At 45.8% G+C, this 18,263-nt stretch overlaps 1 protein-coding gene across 9 annotated transcripts; it reads left to right on the top strand.

Annotated features, from left to right (window-relative positions):
- Positions 1-2,384: 2,384 nt before the first annotated feature.
- LOC120640490 (phototropin-2-like) lies at positions 2,385-17,873 on the top strand. 9 transcript variants are annotated; one of them, XM_039916341.1, is made up of 23 exons: positions 2,385-3,008; positions 3,593-4,311; positions 4,397-4,488; positions 4,588-4,855; positions 4,939-5,170; positions 5,276-5,346; positions 9,969-10,075; positions 10,223-10,272; positions 10,369-10,473; positions 10,824-10,883; positions 11,276-11,365; positions 11,846-11,922; positions 12,470-12,554; positions 12,943-13,023; positions 13,226-13,329; positions 14,147-14,196; positions 14,684-14,790; positions 15,102-15,221; positions 15,846-15,897; positions 16,701-16,813; positions 17,125-17,265; positions 17,354-17,460; positions 17,564-17,873. In XM_039916341.1, exons 1-22 carry the CDS (start codon positions 2,400-2,402, stop codon positions 17,393-17,395), a joined length of 3,375 nt encoding a protein of 1,124 aa, XP_039772275.1. In that variant the 5' UTR covers positions 2,385-2,399; the 3' UTR covers positions 17,396-17,460; positions 17,564-17,873. The 9 variants fall into 9 exon arrangements, with proteins under 9 accessions (XP_039772275.1, XP_039772276.1, XP_039772277.1 ...); XM_039916342.1 differs by having other exon boundaries at positions 17,560-17,873; XM_039916347.1 differs by having other exon boundaries at positions 2,818-3,514.
- The last annotated feature ends 390 nt before the right edge of the window (positions 17,874-18,263 follow it).

Raw genomic sequence — 18,263 nt, 5'->3', positions numbered from 1 at the left:
GCAAAACCGCATCGAGGCACACCTTTTTATTGTGTAAAACAAAGACATGCATTGGCTTGATGTTGGAAGTATTGGAGGGATGCTACAACTCCACATGAGCCATGGCGAAGCCAGAAACTACAGGAAAAAACGGCTGTAAAAACCTCGATCATAGTAAGTGAAAACTTTACAAGGCATACAGTGGCGAAACTAGAGCAAATTGTAGGGGGGTGCACTAGCCTTGTGGGTGCATATAGTTGAGCTGTGGGGGTGCATATATGGTGAAAACTTAAATCTAACCACTGTTTTTGCAAAATCTTGTGGGTGTATGTACACCCCTTAATTTGTATGTAGCTTCGGCCCTGAAGCCATACAAGCCACGCCAGCTCGTCATGCCCACCCAAGTACCCCACTGGGAATGAGAAATTATTTTTTTAAAATAAAGGAATGAGAAATTATACCCACCCAAGTACTCCACCATTATGAAGAAAAGTACCCTCGATATTTAACGTCAATATTACAGACTTGAAGTTTCTTTTACCAGCAAAAGAAAAAAGAATTGAAGTTTCCATGGCCACTCCTTTACATCCGTTAGGGAAAAGGTTCGTAAAGGCTACCTGTCAGAGAAAAGCTGTCCTGAAAGAAGATCCTGAGTGTACGTCGAGTCTGAAAAGATGGTTCCTGGAAATTTCTAATCGTTTCTTCGAAGCATGCATGCATCGATCTGGTAGCTGGGAATTCTCACTACGTGCAAATGCATGCTTGTGGATTTTTCTTGTTGTAAACATGCATACTCAAAAATATGCACAAAAGAATTTAAAATCCTTTTATCGCAAATGAAAGGGCTTAAAAATCTAAGAGTAAAATGCACTGGGGTCCTTAAACTAGTTGACCTGTTCTGTTTAGGTCCATGAACTCCGAAAGTGCATTTCTGGGTCCCTAAACTTTTTAAGTCGTTCACCGCAGGTCCATACGCATCCATGTGGGCAGCTAGCGCTGATGTGGCACGCTGACTAGGCGCCACTCTTTCTTCTTCGCCGCTCCGCTCTCCCCCCTCTCTCTTTCTCCCTCTCTCTCTTTCTCTCTCCCCCGTTCTCCCCCTGCACCGCGCCTCCGCCTCCCATTTCTAGCCGCCGCCGCCCCCCTCTCCCCCCTGCGCCGCCAGCGAGGCGAGCCGCGGCGGAGGGACCGGAGCCCCGGCGAAGTGAGCCGCGGCAGAGGGGCCGGAGCCCCGGCGAGGCGAGGCTGGCGGCGGAGGGGCCCTCCTGCCCGACGCCCCGGCGACCACGTACTCCTCTACCTCGCCGGCGCAGAGCTGCGGCGGGCGAGCAAGGCCATGGCGGATCTGCGGGTGGCGGAGGTCGGCCGGCCATGGCGGATCTGCGCGCGGCGGAGCTCAGCATGGCCATGGTCGGATGGCGGAAGAAAGAGTGGCGCCTAGTCAGCGTGCCACATCAGCGCTAGCTGCCCACATGGATGCGTATGGACCTGCGGTGAACGACTTAAAAAATTTAGGGACCCAGAAATGCACTTTCGGAGTTCATGGACCTAAACAGAACAGGTCAACTAGTTTAAGGACCCCTAGTGCATTTTACTCAAAATCTAAAGTTTGACTAGGACTAATTGTATATACATCTTTCTGATTTTTCCTTTTTCTAGAAAAAATATATACATCTTGTTTTGACTTTTATTAAATTGTATCATTCTGTCTTTTTTTTTTTGCCGTCCCATGCATGTTTTTGTGTTTTTGCGTTCTGTGTGCCCAATAAAGCTGAAGAAATCTCGAAATATTTGTAGAGCAGAGAAATTCGATACAGATAAGCTAGGCTGAATGGTTTGTCGGTACGCCCTGTTTCTCCTGTTCGGCCCTGCTGTGCTAGGAGGTCAAGCTAGTCCTTGAAGAATTATACTTGGCAGAGAGAAGCTGTACATGGCAAAACCTCTGCAACACAAACCTGATCATTTACAATCATGGCCGGCCGTCTCTGTTTACCAGCAGTGTATCATATGTTACTCATACCGGAACACATGCGCCCGCTTAACCGCCGGCGCGGTGCAAAAATAGTCATCTCTGCATCGTCGTCCTTTCGAAACTGATGGTTGAACAAATGAATTTGACACAAATATATTCTCAATTTAAAAAAAAAATCAAACAACAACCTCCCATCAGAATCAGAATTGTAGTTGTATTCACTCAAGACTGATTAAACGGTGGTGGCAATGAAACTTTTAGCACCAAAGCATGTGGCCCTCTCGATTCGGCTGGTTTGGAAAGCGGTTTTGCATTGAAGAGACCATCATGTAGTCGGGCTAGCCCGAACATTGCTACAACTGAGTAGGCACAGATTTTATAACTTGGAGGCGTGCCGTTGTCGAGATGACAAAGGAGGAGTATTCCCCAATCTTGGAGGAGACATGGCATGAATGCATCGAGTAGAAATCGAGAGGATCGATGGATCAAGAAACATCGCTGCCGGAATTCACGAGCCCAGCATGAGGGACTGCTCCTCCACTTGGAGTTCTCCGTGGCTGGCGGTAGCGGACGATGGCTTCCTGTTCCCGCGGCCGCGTCGATTCCCCCGCTGTTACCGTCGCCGGAACCTGCCGCCCCGCGGCGACAGCGACGGCCGTGCGAACGGCGCCCCGCCACGGCGGCACCCACCCCGCCAGCCCCATCCGTGGCCGCACGCGCGCCGGCCGGGCCCCGAAAGATCTCCCGCGTCGCCGTCGCCGGGGGCCCAACGGCCGGTGGTGGTGCCCTGCCGGCCGCGGGTGGGGCGGCGACCGGTGGCCCTCCCGCGGCCACGGGAACCGGCGGGGATGGGCGCCGGGACGACCGTGAGTCTATCACGGGCCGGATTGCATTATCCGCTCGCCGCGCCAGCTTTGCCCTGCTCCACCCGCCATTCTTTTCTCCGCTCTCCGGCCGCCTCGATCTCCTCCCCTTGCTCCCTCTGTCTTGTCCTCGTCGCCTCTCGGCTTGCCCTCCGCCCTCCGGTGCCTCTGTGCCCTGCCGACTGCAAGTTCAGGTGCCGCAGCCATCTCACTCTCTCTGTCTGTCTCTCTCTCTACCTGCATCAACCATCAGGTGGTTCCATTTCATCTCATCTCATAAGTCATATCCAAAGCCCAAAGGAAATCACCACTTGTCCATCTTAACACCTGCTGGTGATTATTACTAATTGTCTAATTGGATTGTTTGTTTCCTGCCTCTGATTGTCCTTGTAATTTCCTTCCTTTCATGTGCCTTACCTACTGCCCCCTCCTATGCTGCTACTCACCCTACTACTACTCCTGGCAATAAAGTATTCCACCAGAAGTGGTTCCGTTCCATTCCATTGGCCTGCTCTGGATAATGCAATAGTGAAAGCTACTAGTAGCTAGTAGCTAGCTGCTCTGCTACTGTGCTGTCGCCTGTCGGGTTGCTAAATCCAATTCACAAAAGTTTCCCTGGTGTTCGTTCTCGCTTCGCAGACCAAAACACCCTGCTAGAGTTTTGCTGCTTTTGTGTTCCTCACCGCACAGATTGCCCCAGGTTGATTTCATTCATTCAGCTCCGTTCACTTGAAGCTCTGTTTTCTTTCTTTCATTCGTTGTTGATTCTTGCCGGCAGCGGCGATTCAGCGCATGGTTGTTCGCCCGCACCTGCGCGGCCGTTGATCGCGACAGCCTCGTCGCAGCGGTCGGAGGAGCAGCGCCGGCGGCGTCCATGGCGGCGGGGTCGTCGAGGCAAGCGGCGGAGAAGGTGGACAAGTGGATGGCGTTCCCGTCGGGCGCCGACGGCGGCAGCTTCACCTTCCCGCCGCCGCGTTCCGGGTCGGGCGGCGGCAAGGAGATCGTGGAGGAGCCAGCGTCGTCCTCTCCGGGCGCCGCCGCCGCCGGAGGCGGCAGCTACCGGCAGCCGTCGTTCCAGCGCGGGCGCGACAGCGGCGGCGCGGGCAGCACCAAGTCGTCGCTGGACGGCGCGCGCGGCTCGGGGGAGTCGTCGCTGCCGCGGGTGTCGCAGGAGCTCAAGGACGCGCTGTCCAACCTGCAGCAGACCTTCGTCGTCTCCGACGCGACGCGCCCGGACTGCCCAATCATCTACGCCAGCGCCGGCTTCTACACCATGACCGGCTACTCCCCCAAGGAGGTCATCGGCCGCAACTGCCGCTTCCTGCAGGGCCCCGACACGGACGCCAACGAGGTGGCCAAGATCCGGGACGCCGTCAAGGCCGGCCGCAGCTTCTGCGGCCGCCTGCTCAACTACCGCAAGGACGGCGCGCCCTTCTGGAACCTGCTCACCGTCACCCCAATCCGCGACGACAACGGCAAGGTCATCAAGTTCATCGGGTGCGTACATCTTCTTCTTCTTCTTCTTCTCTGTTCCTGCTCTTGCTCTGCTTTGATTCATCTTCTGCAATCGATTCATGGGCAGGATGCAAGTGGAGGTGAGCAAGTACACGGAGGGGCTCACCGACAAGCGCATGCGGCCCAACGAGCTGCCGGTCTCGCTCATCCGCTACGACGGTGAGTCGCCGGCGGCGAACGCAACTCCCCGTTCCCGGCCTCCTTACGGTGCAGTGCAGACGATGATCATGTGCCTCTGTTCTTGAAATGAAACCGCAGACCGGCAGAAGGAGACGGCGATGTCGTCGATAACGGAGGTGGTGCAGACGGTGAAGGACCCGCGCGCCCGCTCCCAGGGCGAGGAGGAGGAGCCCATGGAGCCGCCGCCGCCGGTCACGCCGGCGCGGGCCGGCGCCGCGGCCACGGCGTCACCGATGGTCGGCCCCGGCACGGCGTCCGGCGCCGCCGGCCACAAGTTGCCGCTCTGGGACCTCAAGAAGGAGGACTCGTTGAGCAGGAAGCTGAGCGGCCGCGGCTCATTCATGGGGTCAGTCACCAGAGGCCTCACCCTCGCTGCTGGCTGTTCCTCACATGACATGACGTGGCATGGCATGGATGGTTTCTTGGCAGGTTCAAGATGGGGAAGAGGAGCTCGGTGGGAAGCAAGGAGCAGGCGCTGCCGGCGACGGAGGTGAAGGCGCCCGCGCCACCAGAGGCGGCGACGGAGAAGGAGCGCAAGAACAGCTGGGAGAAAGAGGGGAGGGAGAGGGACATCAGGCAGGGGATCGACCTGGCCACCACGCTGGAGCGCATCGAGAAGAACTTCGTCATCACCGACCCCAGGATCCCGGACAACCCCATCGTATGCACGCAGACCAAACCCCAGGCCACCCACCGGTGGCGTCGCCGCCATTTTCTGGCCTCTCGTGGTTTGATTTGCTCACCATGGAGTGCTTGGACTGTGCAGATCTTCGCGTCGGATAGCTTCCTGGAGCTGACGGAGTACACGCGGGAGGAGATCCTCGGAAGGAACTGCAGGTGAGCATGAAGTGCCCTACTTGTCAGTGAGCTAACAGTTTTGCTACTAATTTTCAAACCTGCCAGCCGGCCAGCCCTATATACACTCTATTTCGAAAATGGGAAATTTTCCTGCTTCTGAAAATCGGAGCGCAAGGTGAAATTTTGACTAAAGGTTTCTATAAATAAATGTATCATTTTATAAACTGACTGTAAAAGTAGGGAACTCTCAATCAAGACTTGGAAAGTTTTTCCTCTAATTTGAGACAGATTTCGAGCAACAAATTTTTCATGAGTACAATCAACTTTACGATCAAAACTTTCAATTCAGGCTAAATGGGTGTTTGGATCCAAGTGCTAATGCTAAAAAATACTAAACTTTAGCACTAGCTTATTCAAACATGAGCGCTAATGGGGGGCTAAACTTTAACCAAGATTCAAAAACTTTAGAAGGGGTATGAGTGCTAATAGGCGATCAACTTTAACCCATCTAAACAAGCTCTAAGTCTCTCACTTACATACTCCATTCCAATTGCCAATGTGGGGATGTTGAACCGATCAATGGATAGGACAGTTGACATGAGGAAGTGAAAGCTTGTGGTGGTGCCAACATGATCAAAACTTAATTTAATGAAGCAATAAGTTTGTGAGAAAATCAGATATGGACTTTGGAGAAGGCCAAGTGCTGAAGGTGTGGCCGAGAAAGAAGCACTTGTCTCTCTCACATAAGTAGGAACTTGGCAAATCCTCCGGAGGGTGAGAAAAGTTCCAAGGAGTAGTGTGAACTCATTGATGCCGCCCCACCTTGCCATATGTCTAAATCAAATAAAATGGTTAATTGCATCATATGCACAATCTCTTGCTGGCAGTCCTGTCGGCTGTCGCTAAGGGCATCCGCAATGGCTAGCTATTTAGCTAGCTAGATCTGATGTGTCAATAGAAAAGTAGGAGAGGGACTAGTCACTAGCAACGAACAAATAACTGATTTATTTCACATAATCCAAAAACATGTGAGACAAACGTGTGGGTCAATAATCTTATCTTTTATCTCTCACCTCCACATCAGCAGACTATGTAGCTAATACTAGCTATTACCATTGCGGACGGCTTAACGATCTTCCTCAATCCCCATATCAGCTGACTAGCACTTTAATTTGCTTCTAACACGCATTCTCGAGCTTAATGCAAAACACAAAGGTCTGTAAGGAACAGTTGATGTAACGATGATGAATCCGAACGAGGGCTAGTAGAGCTACAAATAAGGTAGATGTACGCTAACTTTGTGTTCTCTCACTTCGGTGGAGATCAAGAAATACAAAGGTTTACGTCATCCGGTGGATCGGCACTAGAAATAAAGACTATCACTTACTGACACAAAGTCCCTCATCTTTACCTTTTTTATTTTTATTTCAATAAGCGTTCTGAAGACCGACGCAAATCTGAAAGATCCTCATGCCCTTTGCTGGGATCTCTTTTATCTTTTTTTAGAGGAAAAATTCATTTTTGGCACCTCAACACTTGTCTAAGTCCAACTTTAACTCCCAACTCTAAAACCGGGTAAGTTTGGTACATCAACTGTTAAAACCGTTCAATTTTCACCCTCGAGGCTGGTTTTGGTGGTTTTGAGGTGACGTGGCAGTGGTTTTCTCTTTTTTTTTGCCAACTAAGCAGTGAACCCCACCTCTCTTCCCTCTCCCCTACCGCCCGACTCGCCCCCTTGCCCCGGCCCCCTCGACCCCGGTGGACCCCGGTGGCCTCCGCTCCCTGCGCCGCCTCCGCCCCCGCGCGCCGCCCCGCCCCAGTCGCCGCCTCTGCTCCGCGCGCCAGGCCCCGCCCCGCCTCGGTCGCCTCCTCCGCTCCGCGCGCCGCACCGCCCCGGCCGCCTCCGCTCCCCGTGGCCACCTTGCTCCCGTGTTGGGGTCCCCCACAGCTAGCTGCACTGTGCGCGGGTGTGGTTCGTCGACACCACAGTGCTCGGGAAGGAGCACGCCGCGCGACGCATTCCAGAGCATGTATGCGCATATGGCCTGCGGGCTCTGCCAGCGCCACGCCGTGCTCCGCGTGGGCGCTGTCTTCGCGTCGGGCCTCCACCGCGCCATCCGCTTCCTGCAGCTCCACTAGGAGTAGCTCGCCGCCGACATCGAGGCCAGCGCGCTGACCCCGCGCGTGGCCGGCCCGTCCGTCCGCGAGGCCATGGCGGCCATCCTCCGCCCAGACCTGGAGCTGGCCCGGTTCCTCCGCGCCGAGTGCTCCCGCGGCGACGGGGTGGGCATCGTCACCCGCATGTGGCCCAACGCCGAGTCCTGCGCGCACCTTGAGGCTCCTGCTGCTCAGCATCAGCACCACGACACCCTTCCTCGACGATGGCTGCTGTTCCATGGGCGGCGCGCCCTCCGCCGCCGTGTCCACCGAGCAGCACTCGGCGGGCAGGAGCGGAGGCGACCAAGGTGGCGCGGGAAGGCGACCGGGGCCGGGGCGGTGCGCAGGGGCGGAGACGGCCGGGGCCGGGGCGGCGCAGGGAGAGCCGGAGTCGGGGCGGTGCGGGGAGAGAGAAGAAAGATGGGAGATAGGGGAAGGGATGACATGTGGGGCCCACTGCTTAGTTGGCAAAAAAAAAAGAAAACCACTGCCACGTCACCTCAAAACCACCAAAACCAGCCTCGAGGGTGAAAATTGAACGGTTTTAACAGTTGAGGTACCAAACTTACCCGATTTTAGAGTTGGGGGTTAAACTTGGACTTAGGCAAGAGTTGAGGTGCCAAAAATGGATTTTTTTTCCTTTTTTAGATCACACAGTACAACTCAGACACTCACAACACACGCACACTTACACCCTTATGAACACATGACGCAAATCCTACCTCTATGAGCATTTTTGAAGACTGAACCGTCAAATCCTCGAGATTGACAAAGTCACTACAGGCGCCTCGTTGTCGACGGGAACATCACCTACCACTGAATGCATAACGCCGTTAATCACATAATATTCGCTCCTATAGGGAGTCGAACCGAACCCAGGACCTCAGATGCTACTGAGACTCCTGTAACCACCAGCTTCAATGTAATTTTTCACAAAAAAAAAACTTTGACATTTTTGGCTTCTAGTTAATGAGTGGCTTTTGTTTGGCTATATTATCAGTTTATCACCACGAGCACCACCAAAAGATGTTTTTTTTGAGAAGGGGCTGGATCCCATATATTTAGTTCATCCTGGCTTTTACAGAAAACACCCTGGAGAAGATAAAAAATACAACAAACTCCACATCATACAAACTCCAGGAGTGTAAAGTTACATGAAGGACCCAACAGAAAGTCAAATTTGACACAGCGGTCCTCAGATCCTCCGTCGAAGCTCCCGGCCGATGCGCCACTTCCGGATCCGCCGGAGTCGGGGAAGAAGCACACGAACCAGGACATGAATTCAACCAAGCAGCCCAACGAGACCTCCAACATTTTCTAGCCGCATCATGTTTGTCCTCTAGGGTACATCGGCCGCCATCGCCGGACTCTTGGCCAAGCTGTGAACCGGCGGCATTGAAAAAATCGACGACCCGGGATAGAAATCCGGCACACCAAATGGACCAGCACGGAACACCGGTGCCCCGGAAAGGCCAAAACCCTAGCCAGGGGAGAAGAGCAGGTTCCACCGCAAACCACGCATAGGGTACAAGTAATGTACCTCATCATATCCGCAGCCGAAACAGCACCGGAGGTCACCAATGGAGACCAGGTTGAAACCGACGCCACCGTCGCGGAAGACAGGCACGGAGATAGCATCCGCATCGAAGCCCTCCCCGATGCGCAGATACACAACCCTAACCTAACTAGAATAGTGCTAAAAGGAGGGGATATGTACACCGGCTGTCGATTCCGCGCCTCCTCGTCATCCCGAGTGCCGGAACGGCGCCGGAGACGAAGAGGAGCCGACGGAATCGACTGCGGGAAGGAGTAGCCTCTCTGTCACCTTCTTTCAACTGTAGCAGGGACTGGCGGCCGGGATCAACACTCCACTGGCCCACCCTCTTCATGTCAGGCCCAGGGGCCCCAAAAGATGCTTTTAGGAAAGCAAACTCTTAAACAGGCCTAATGGTCGAGCCGTCGAAGATTTAGGCCCAAGCTCATCCAGCGCCTCAGGCACAGAACTTAGTGGCCCATTAGGCCCTTCACTCGGCGGGTGCGGTTTCTCTGGTGAGGGCGCCGCGCCGCCGCCTGACCGCCTCAATCCCGGCGGTCGCCCGCGACGGCGCGCCGGATGCCCCGCCCGTCCGTCTCTTCGCCCTGGGCCATGTATGCACATCGCTGTTTCCTCCTCCTCCGACTCCAGGGTCTGATGGGCACGAGACCCCGCCGTTCGCCTTTTCGCGGCGGCCGCCACGGCCGTCGCGCAAGGGCAACGGCTGCCCTGGTGCCGGGGAGGCGGGGAGGCAGAGGGTTCTCTCCGCCGTTCTCGCCGCGCGTTCCGTCAGATGTCCCCGTGCTATGGTGCGTACTACGCGTGCCTCTGCATTTCGGCTCCGCGGAGTTCTCAGTGATTGTATTTTGTATTTTGTTTTGTTTTATAAAGATAAATGTATACATTTCTTGGTTCTACTGTTTTGGTTTTGAACGGGTTACTAGAAGTGATGCGATCCTGATGTCTGCAGATTTCTTCAAGGGCCGGAGACAGACATGTCCACTGTCGATAAGATCCGCGAGGCCATCCGGGAGCAGAAGGAGATCACTGTCCAGCTCATAAACTACACCAAGAGCGGTAAAATTTGCATCCCCTAACGAAAAAAAAGTTCTATAAAAGCATGAGTAATTGGCATTTTACTGCCGCACAGTGTAGTACATGTATGCATGATCTATGTGGGTGCGCAATGCTGATATTTTTTCACTGTTCTCTGTCATGGACCAGGGAAGAAGTTTTGGAACTTGTTTCACCTGCAGCCGATGTGGGACCAGAAGGTACTGATTATCCATTGCTCTTCTCAACTTGCTTCTGCTTGTTCAATGTATGTGTCAGTATGGTGATCATACTCATCTGTAATACTATATATGTAGGGGGAGCTCCAATACTTCATCGGTGTTCAACTAGATGGAAGTGACCATCTCGAACCCCTTACGAATCGTCTCTCTGAGAACACCGAGCTACAAAGTGCTAAATTGGTACGTCAGCTTGTGTTTTCTTTGGGGTAATTTTCTTTTTGATGATGTAAACTAGAACTTCGGTTTGCTCACCAGACATCAACTTTAAAAGGTAAAATGAAGTGTCAGCCAGTTGGTTTCTATTCTGTTTGTTACTGTCCTCAGCATCCTTTTCTCTGGATGAGTTAAGTTTCATGATTCTTTGAGTGGGAGTGATGGCACTTAGTATAAATAGACAAGGGGGTTGAGAAATTAATAAGCAACTAATTGTAATAGTGGTTCTTGATAATCAGGACTATAGCAGTATGTAAATGTACTGTTGCTTTCAAATTTTAAGTGCACTAATTGTTAGTAGGATTAAATTCAAATAGGTCAAAGCTACAGCGGAGAATGTGGATGAAGCAGTCAGAGAGCTTCCTGATCCCAACTTGGTAAGGTACATCTACTTTATTTTTTGTTTACTGTTTTCCAAAAGCATATGCCAACAAGAGCCTCACTACTAAGTACTAACTATTCACGGACTCCCTAGAGATGATCCTAGAAATATTTGGTAAATTGCTATTGTGGATGGCCATTTAATTCTCTATATAAAAACATGTAAGTTCTCCTAACAAAGACCAAAGAGACAATTAAGTACGAGATGGAGCAACTTGAGAAGCAAAAGTTTCAAGTAATGCACACAGTTTATTTGTTCAGATGGTTTCAGCACAATATGGACTTTGCATTGCTAAACAGAAACCATTACTGTAATGTTGATGATTTTAGTTATTTTGAATATTTTAGATGACTACTTTGTTTAGGCTATTCTTTGTTGTATTTGCAGAGACCAGAGGACCTGTGGGCAATTCACTCTCAACCTGTTTCTCCAAAACCTCACAAACGACTTAATTCTTCTTGGATAGCGATAGAAAAGGTATGCTATGACTTTTCTTTGATAAGATTATGATGCAAGTAGCACTAGACCAATAGCAATAAGTCAAATTGCTTTAGGATTTTTTTCCATTATGCTTAAAGGTCTTGGACAGAAGAAAGTCAAAAGCTGGACGATATTGCATTTGCACACATCTTTACACGGGTTCAGTTCAATCTTTTCATATTGTAATGTCTTGCATAACTAAGCTTGATTAATATGTATACCATATCTTTACACATGAACAATTGTGCCTGCTCTTCTAATACAACATTAATCTTTGCCACATCATCAACTTGCAATATCTTTTTGTGATGCTTAACATATTTAGAGTATGTGGAACATATTCAATGCGCAAAATGCTTGATCTTTTTTTTAAACCTAGATATTCATCAGATTGGTTTATGCATTCCAAACATATCAAATGGAGTTTCCAGTTACAGCCATCGTAGCATAATAATTTTTCTTATGGTTTTACTTCAGATTACAAAATCTGGGGAGAAGATAGGCTTGAAGCACTTCAAGCCTATAAAACCTTTGGGTTGTGGTGACACTGGAAGGTATTGAGATCTCCTTAACAATCCTTTTCCTGCTAGCGGACTTTCAGAACTAGTGGCCGCTGGCAAGAAGCTCTCCACTTGACTACATCAATACAAAGCTAAGTGGATGGATGTCAATTCACATTCCATACCCTTATAGCAAAGTTCAATGATATTTGATGAACTCTGGCAAAGTGGCAATTGCCATGCCAGCTCATCAAACTGATAAGCCCATCCGTGCCCTTCAGTAATTTATTTCTCCCGAAAAGAAAAAGAAAAGAACTTTTGTCCCATGTAATGAAGGGTACGGTGGTGCTTGTTCCATATATATATAGAACCATTAAGTAATGTGTACAATTTAAATTATTTATTTAATAATGAAGCCAGTTCTTCAGTTTGAGTAATTTTGCTCCTGTCATGTTTGTGCTAGCTTGATTCTAGAACTTACCTCGTATGAATACAAATTTCTTAGTCTACTTGGCAATTGGCATGCTCCTAGGTCTTGTGTTATCACCATATCTTTGTTTAAGAATGGCCACAATACCAAATCTTTGTTTTTTATCTCCAGTGTACACCTGGTGGAGTTGCAAGGCAGTGGGGAATTATTTGCAATGAAGGCAATGGACAAATCAGTGATGCTGAACCGCAACAAGGTAATTTCTTAAAATAAATTTTGATGATATGTTCTTGTATTTTTATAACTGTATGTTATCAAACTCCTGGTTTTACTTATATCAACGCTGCAAATAGTAGTTGAACTACTTGTTTTATACTTGCTACTGCCAGAAGGGAGGGAAGTGGTTCAAGCTAGGAAACTGAAAAAAAATGAAGGGGCAATTTTTACAATAAAACTTCATAATTGTAATGGTAGCACAAATCTTCCAAGACTGAAAATATTAGTTTATTTAGGTAGTTGTTTAGTATTTATCAAGATATTAATTATTTGGATGCTTGATGCAAGAGGGCAATTCCAAACATATTTATCAAGTTTGTTCATTCTGGATTGATTATTGAGCTGTATTCAATTTCTGCAATGTGTAGGTTCATCGGGCTTGTATCGAAAGAGAAATATACTCACTGTTGGATCATCCGTTTCTACCAACACTATATACTTCGTTCCAGGTCAGTTCTATGAGTTATGTGGCTGTGTCTTACCTTAGTCATTTAAAATTGATAATAATGAAAAAGGTATACAACTTACCTGCTTATGGTTTCTGTAAGGAGGCCATCCACCTCCGTGTTTTCTATTTAGTAATTTTATTTTCAAGAAAATTTAGAATTCAAATATATATGACTAATCAACTAATCATTGTCTATTTTTCAGACACCAACACATGTTTGTCTGATAACAGACTTTTGTCCTGGAGGAGAATTATTTGCACTACTTGATACGCAACCCATGCAACTTTTCAGAGAAGAATCTGCAAGGTAGCTGTTGTGAGTGCACATTTTGATGACTCCTTGATGATTTTTTATTAAAACATGACCATTTAATGTAAAATTTTAACGTGTGCCTTCCAATTTTGATGTGTTATTTCCGTACTTGTGTGGGAGCTTCCACCACTGGGTCTGTCCTTTTTTATTTCCATGCTTGTGTCAGATACAGATATTATCTTATCTTTAGGAAAAGTACTAAAATAGCCCACACCTCGTCTCATAAATATTTTCATAATATTATACATATTTTTACTAATAATAATGGTATATTTCTTCTTGAATATGGTACAAAGGAAGTAGAAAAAAATGTCAAAATAATGTTAATAATAGGGTATTTTTAATGGTTCTTAGTTTATCGTTGTAGCTTGGGTTCATAAGCTTTGATTCTTTCCAACGTATGTATCCTCTTCCTAATAGATATGGGCTAATTTGCAAACAACTGCATTTAAAAAAAAATCGTCTATCTTTATTAGGGTTATACCCCTGTTGCAAAATTGAATTTCTATGATATGCTTCTGGTTTATCTTTTCATCAAACAAACAGTTCTAGCTGGAAAATTTCCTGAATACCTCTAATTTAACAACTAGTATTACCTATGCTAAGGACTGTACAGTTTTCTGTTATTTTAATGAGGATTATAGAGGTTGAAAATGATTATTTTAAATTATTCTCCATTGCATTTTTCCTAAATCCTTTGTTATGAATATTTACTGAATCATTTTTCCTAAATCCTTTGTTATGAATATTTACTGAATCTTGCCGTTACTCTCTTTCCCTTGTATATTGTTTGATTTATATTTTTCTGCAGATTTTACGCTGCGGAGGTTGTAATTGGTCTCGAGTATCTCCATTGCCTTGGTACTGCTGTTGTTATTATAGTTTAGCATTTTGGAAAAATCTCTTCCTCATGTGCATTATGCAGATGTTAGTGGGACTAGAAACTCAAAGTATTTCAAAACTATCTGGCTGGATCTAAGATATAGCCAGCCGGGCTGTATGTGCGTAATTGAAATTCTTTAGAATAAGGTGTAATCAATTGATAGTTTTTTCAATTGAGTACTGGTTAATATCCTTTAAATCATGAAAATTTGTGCCCTGTTTTTCAATTCTTTAGATTAGAAGGGATATTATTTGAAATGATTTCAATGGTTGGTAGTTATGTCAGGGTTATTAAAACGATAAAACGAATAGAGGGTAGATTTTAACGAAACGATGGACGTTTTATCGTTTAAACGGACGTTTTAACGTCGATTTCACAAGAACGTTTTCTCGTGAAAACGTCATTTTCACGACGTTTAAACGTCGTTTTAATAACCAGGAGTTATGTATGGTGTTTTTGTTGCAGGAATTATATACCGTGATCTAAAACCAGAAAATATTTTGCTCCAAGAGGATGGACACATTGTTCTGACTGATTTTGACCTCTCATTTTTGACTTCTTCAAAACCCCATGTAAGTTAAGGTTATTCCAACATTTTTCATTTTGTAATTTTTGTTCATTATACCAATTGCTGGTCAGTAAACCACGTTATTTCACAATATGCAGAAATAGAATGTGCAGCATTGCACCAGTTACTTAAGTTATGGGCTTGTCTTTTCCATTTGCACGGTAGTTGAAGTGGAGAACAGATAACTCTTTATTGGTGCTAATGGCACATTAATTTAAAGTGTTCTTAATGACTCCATCTTTGTTTTACAAGAGCTTGCTCACTTAAAGTTAAAAATACAAAGCCTTAACCTTTGTAATGGTAATACTCTTGCAGGTGATAAAGCATTCGACTTCAAGACAGAGAAGATCTAAAGAATTTCTCCCCCCAAGTTTTGTTTCAGACCCTGCCACTCCATCGAATTCTTTCGTTGGAACTGAAGAGTACATAGCACCAGTATGATACAGTGCCCGTATATGTAGCTTCATTAACTTGATGCGTTTCTCTTTTCTGTTTCAGCATGTAATGATTTTCAATATAATTTGAATGTGATTGTCTTTATATCTTGCCACCATCTAGAAATAGATCATTAGATTCCTAAGGTAAATAGTTATGCCCCTTACATACACATGCTTATATTAATCATGATATTTGTTGTGATAGATTGATGTATGATGAGAGTACTTATCATAATTGTAGAATAACTGAATAAGAGAAGAGTTATAGTTTGTTATATGCCATGGGTAACTCCTAAGTTAGAGTACAGTTTCATGTCCAAGGAAAGTTTCAGTGAGATTTTGGGTGCAGTTTGGTAACTTTCATATCATTTTAAAGTATTTTTACTAATTTGTTTATCAAGCGATCAGCATGGATGGTCTAAGGGTGCCACGTTGCCCTATAAATCGGTTCTGTGAAACTTTTAACATAATATCTGGTCTCAAACACCAGAAGCCTAATAACTTGGATTTTTTTTACACTGATAATGAACCCTATGATTTTGTTGAACTTATTTGAACTTTTAATTCTTTTAGTTGTTTCTCATGCTAACATAATTGTCATGTAATTGTTTTGTTATTTTAGGAGGTCATCACGGGTGCACCACACACAAGTGCCATTGATTGGTGGACTCTTGGTAAGCAATACCTTAAGAAATAGTTTAGTTTCAACCTTGTCATCTCAAGTCCTAAGCCACTGGACCAGTCTGTAAGCTTGTTCGTGGGTTAAAAGTGAATTTGTTTTTGCCTCTGAGTAGGAATAAGAGCAGTCACCTGAAAGTTGTAGGCAAGTGAAACATTGAACGATCAACCCAGTGTCTGAAATTAATCATGATAACCTGCAAATGGTTTGAAATGAGACCTGAAACATGAATTTTTTCACCAGGAGATTTGGCTATCCTAGTTTGGTTAACTTGACTGTTTAGTAATTCACTGCTCTGTGCTGTGTTTTTAAACAAGGATTTCATATTATACACATAATGGCAGTATTGCGCAAAGATGTTCACTTTGATTGCCAGAAAACCCTGAGATGGTTATCATCACCAGTCCAATGCTCCATTTATTGTGTCCTAATTCAACATTTCAACTGGATGGAAATGATCATGGTTAACAACTTAACATTCTCTTTTTGCAAATTGTATGTGTAAAAGGTTAGAAATTAACTTAGTACTGAAATATTTGTCAGTTAAAATTATTCACAGATGAAACATCTGATCCTGAAATATATGTACACCGAGTTATTTAGATCTTAGAACAATAACTAACTGTCCTATCTTCGATTTAGCTTGATGCATATGATCTATATAGTTTGGAACTAGAAATGTCCAAATGAAGAGTTATTTTATCAAGGTATTCCCAATTTTAGGAGTCCATTCCATGGTTATACTGTTAGTTAGCAAGTTGATACTGTTTCTTTTTAACACACTTTCCCATGGTATAGGGATTCTCTTGTATGAGATGTTGTATGGGCGGACACCTTTTCGAGGAAAGAATAGGAAAAAGACATTTTATAACATCCTGCACAAAGACCTTACGTTTCCTAGTAGCATTCCGGTAAGAAATTTTCTCCTTTTGTTTTTGTTTTTCCTGCACTTGCATGTGAATCGAGTCACTTTACCTATGTGCGTTTACATTTGAAATGTGTGGAATTAATTTTAGAACCATCCTGTGGATCATTTGTTTCGTCTTTAGTGCAACACCTGGCAGGGAGGTCTTCACCCCATGGTTGAGTTTTTGACTTTAAAAACACCCAGTGAGAGTTTTGTGAAAAAAGTGTTCCTTAATATAAATATTAGGCTGCTTTATTACATAAATTCGACAAACTATGTATTCTGTTCATTTATTAACAAGTACTCACTATCCAGGTTAGTCTTGCGGCAAAGCAATTAATCCATGGATTACTTCAGAGACATCCCTCTTCTCGACTTGGCTCAAGTGCTGGTGCAAATGATATCAAGCAACATCCCTTTTTTGAAGATATATACTGGCCGCTCATTCGTTGCATGGTGATCTTAAAATTTTAAGCGTTCGAAGAGTTTCTTGGACAATGATTGTTTGGTACATCACTAATATACAACACAATTGGATGTGCAGGAGCCCCCAGAGCTTGATGTTCCGCTGAAATTAACTCTGTAGGAGCCTGAACTTAAAGTGAAACCCGAGGAAGATTCTCTCACTCTGCCTTATTGAGACATTTTAAGGTCAGCTTCATGTTTCCATAAAAGAACATTTTAGTTCTTCATAGTTCGGTCAAGCATACATATTACTTTGAGCCAGTCTCACCGTGTTACTTTTTGCAGGCAGGCTGTACAAACCGCTCGTGGAAGGAACATTCTTGAGCATGTATAGTAATAAGAGGCTTCATGAGCTGATATAAGGAATTATATATCATCTTTTGAGTTGCATTAGAGATCTTGTACAGTGATTCTTTTGGTTAGATTAAGTGCATAATATATCACATAAATAGTATCACGGTCCTTGTAAAAGTTGCCACCATTTCTACAGATGGTTCAGTAAGATGTAGCATGTAGTATTGATGTTATACATTAGTACCACCATTTGAGATGGAATTTTCATTTACAAAGCCAAGGTTCCGTGCGGATCTAAATCAGTTTCTAAATATCTTAACAGAAATCAAAACAAGTTTACTTGTGTGATATTAATTCCAATGAAATGAGATATGTGATAATAAATTTCTTCTCAATTTAAATAGAGGCACCATAATTATTTAGAGGATATTCCCTAGCACCTCTTCAGCTCTCACGTTTTACAACACCGAAGACTACAACTCCAAAATAGTGTCTGCAACTTATCTGGCATTTCAAGTTGATCGCTTATGTTAGCATTTCTCTATAGCATCTATTGTATATGCACGCTTTATGGCTGATACAATACCCGTTATCACGTAATCCATGATTTGGCATCACATTCTATTTGTTTAGCGAAGCCAATAACTAAACTTTTGTAAGGTGCTCGAATTTTTATGCATTTCTTTGTTCTAGCC

The sequence above is a fragment of the Panicum virgatum genome, chromosome 7K, assembly GCF_016808335.1.
Source record: "Panicum virgatum strain AP13 chromosome 7K, P.virgatum_v5, whole genome shotgun sequence".
NCBI lineage: Eukaryota > Viridiplantae > Streptophyta > Magnoliopsida > Poales > Poaceae > Panicum > Panicum virgatum.
This window is presented reverse-complemented; position numbering and strand designations above follow the sequence as displayed.

Bases quoted from the DNA above. Each gene is read 5' to 3' on its own strand.
- LOC120640490 (XM_039916341.1), top strand. From the start codon at position 2,400: ATGAATGCATCGAGTAGAAATCGAGAGGATCGATGGATCAAGAAACAT. The intron at 3,009-3,592 runs GTGCCGCAGCCA...TCTTGCCGGCAG, and splicing joins CCTGCCGACTGCAAGTTCAG to CGGCGATTCAGCGCATGGTT. The intron at 10,076-10,222 runs GTAAAATTTGCA...GTCATGGACCAG, and splicing joins CATAAACTACACCAAGAGCG to GGAAGAAGTTTTGGAACTTG.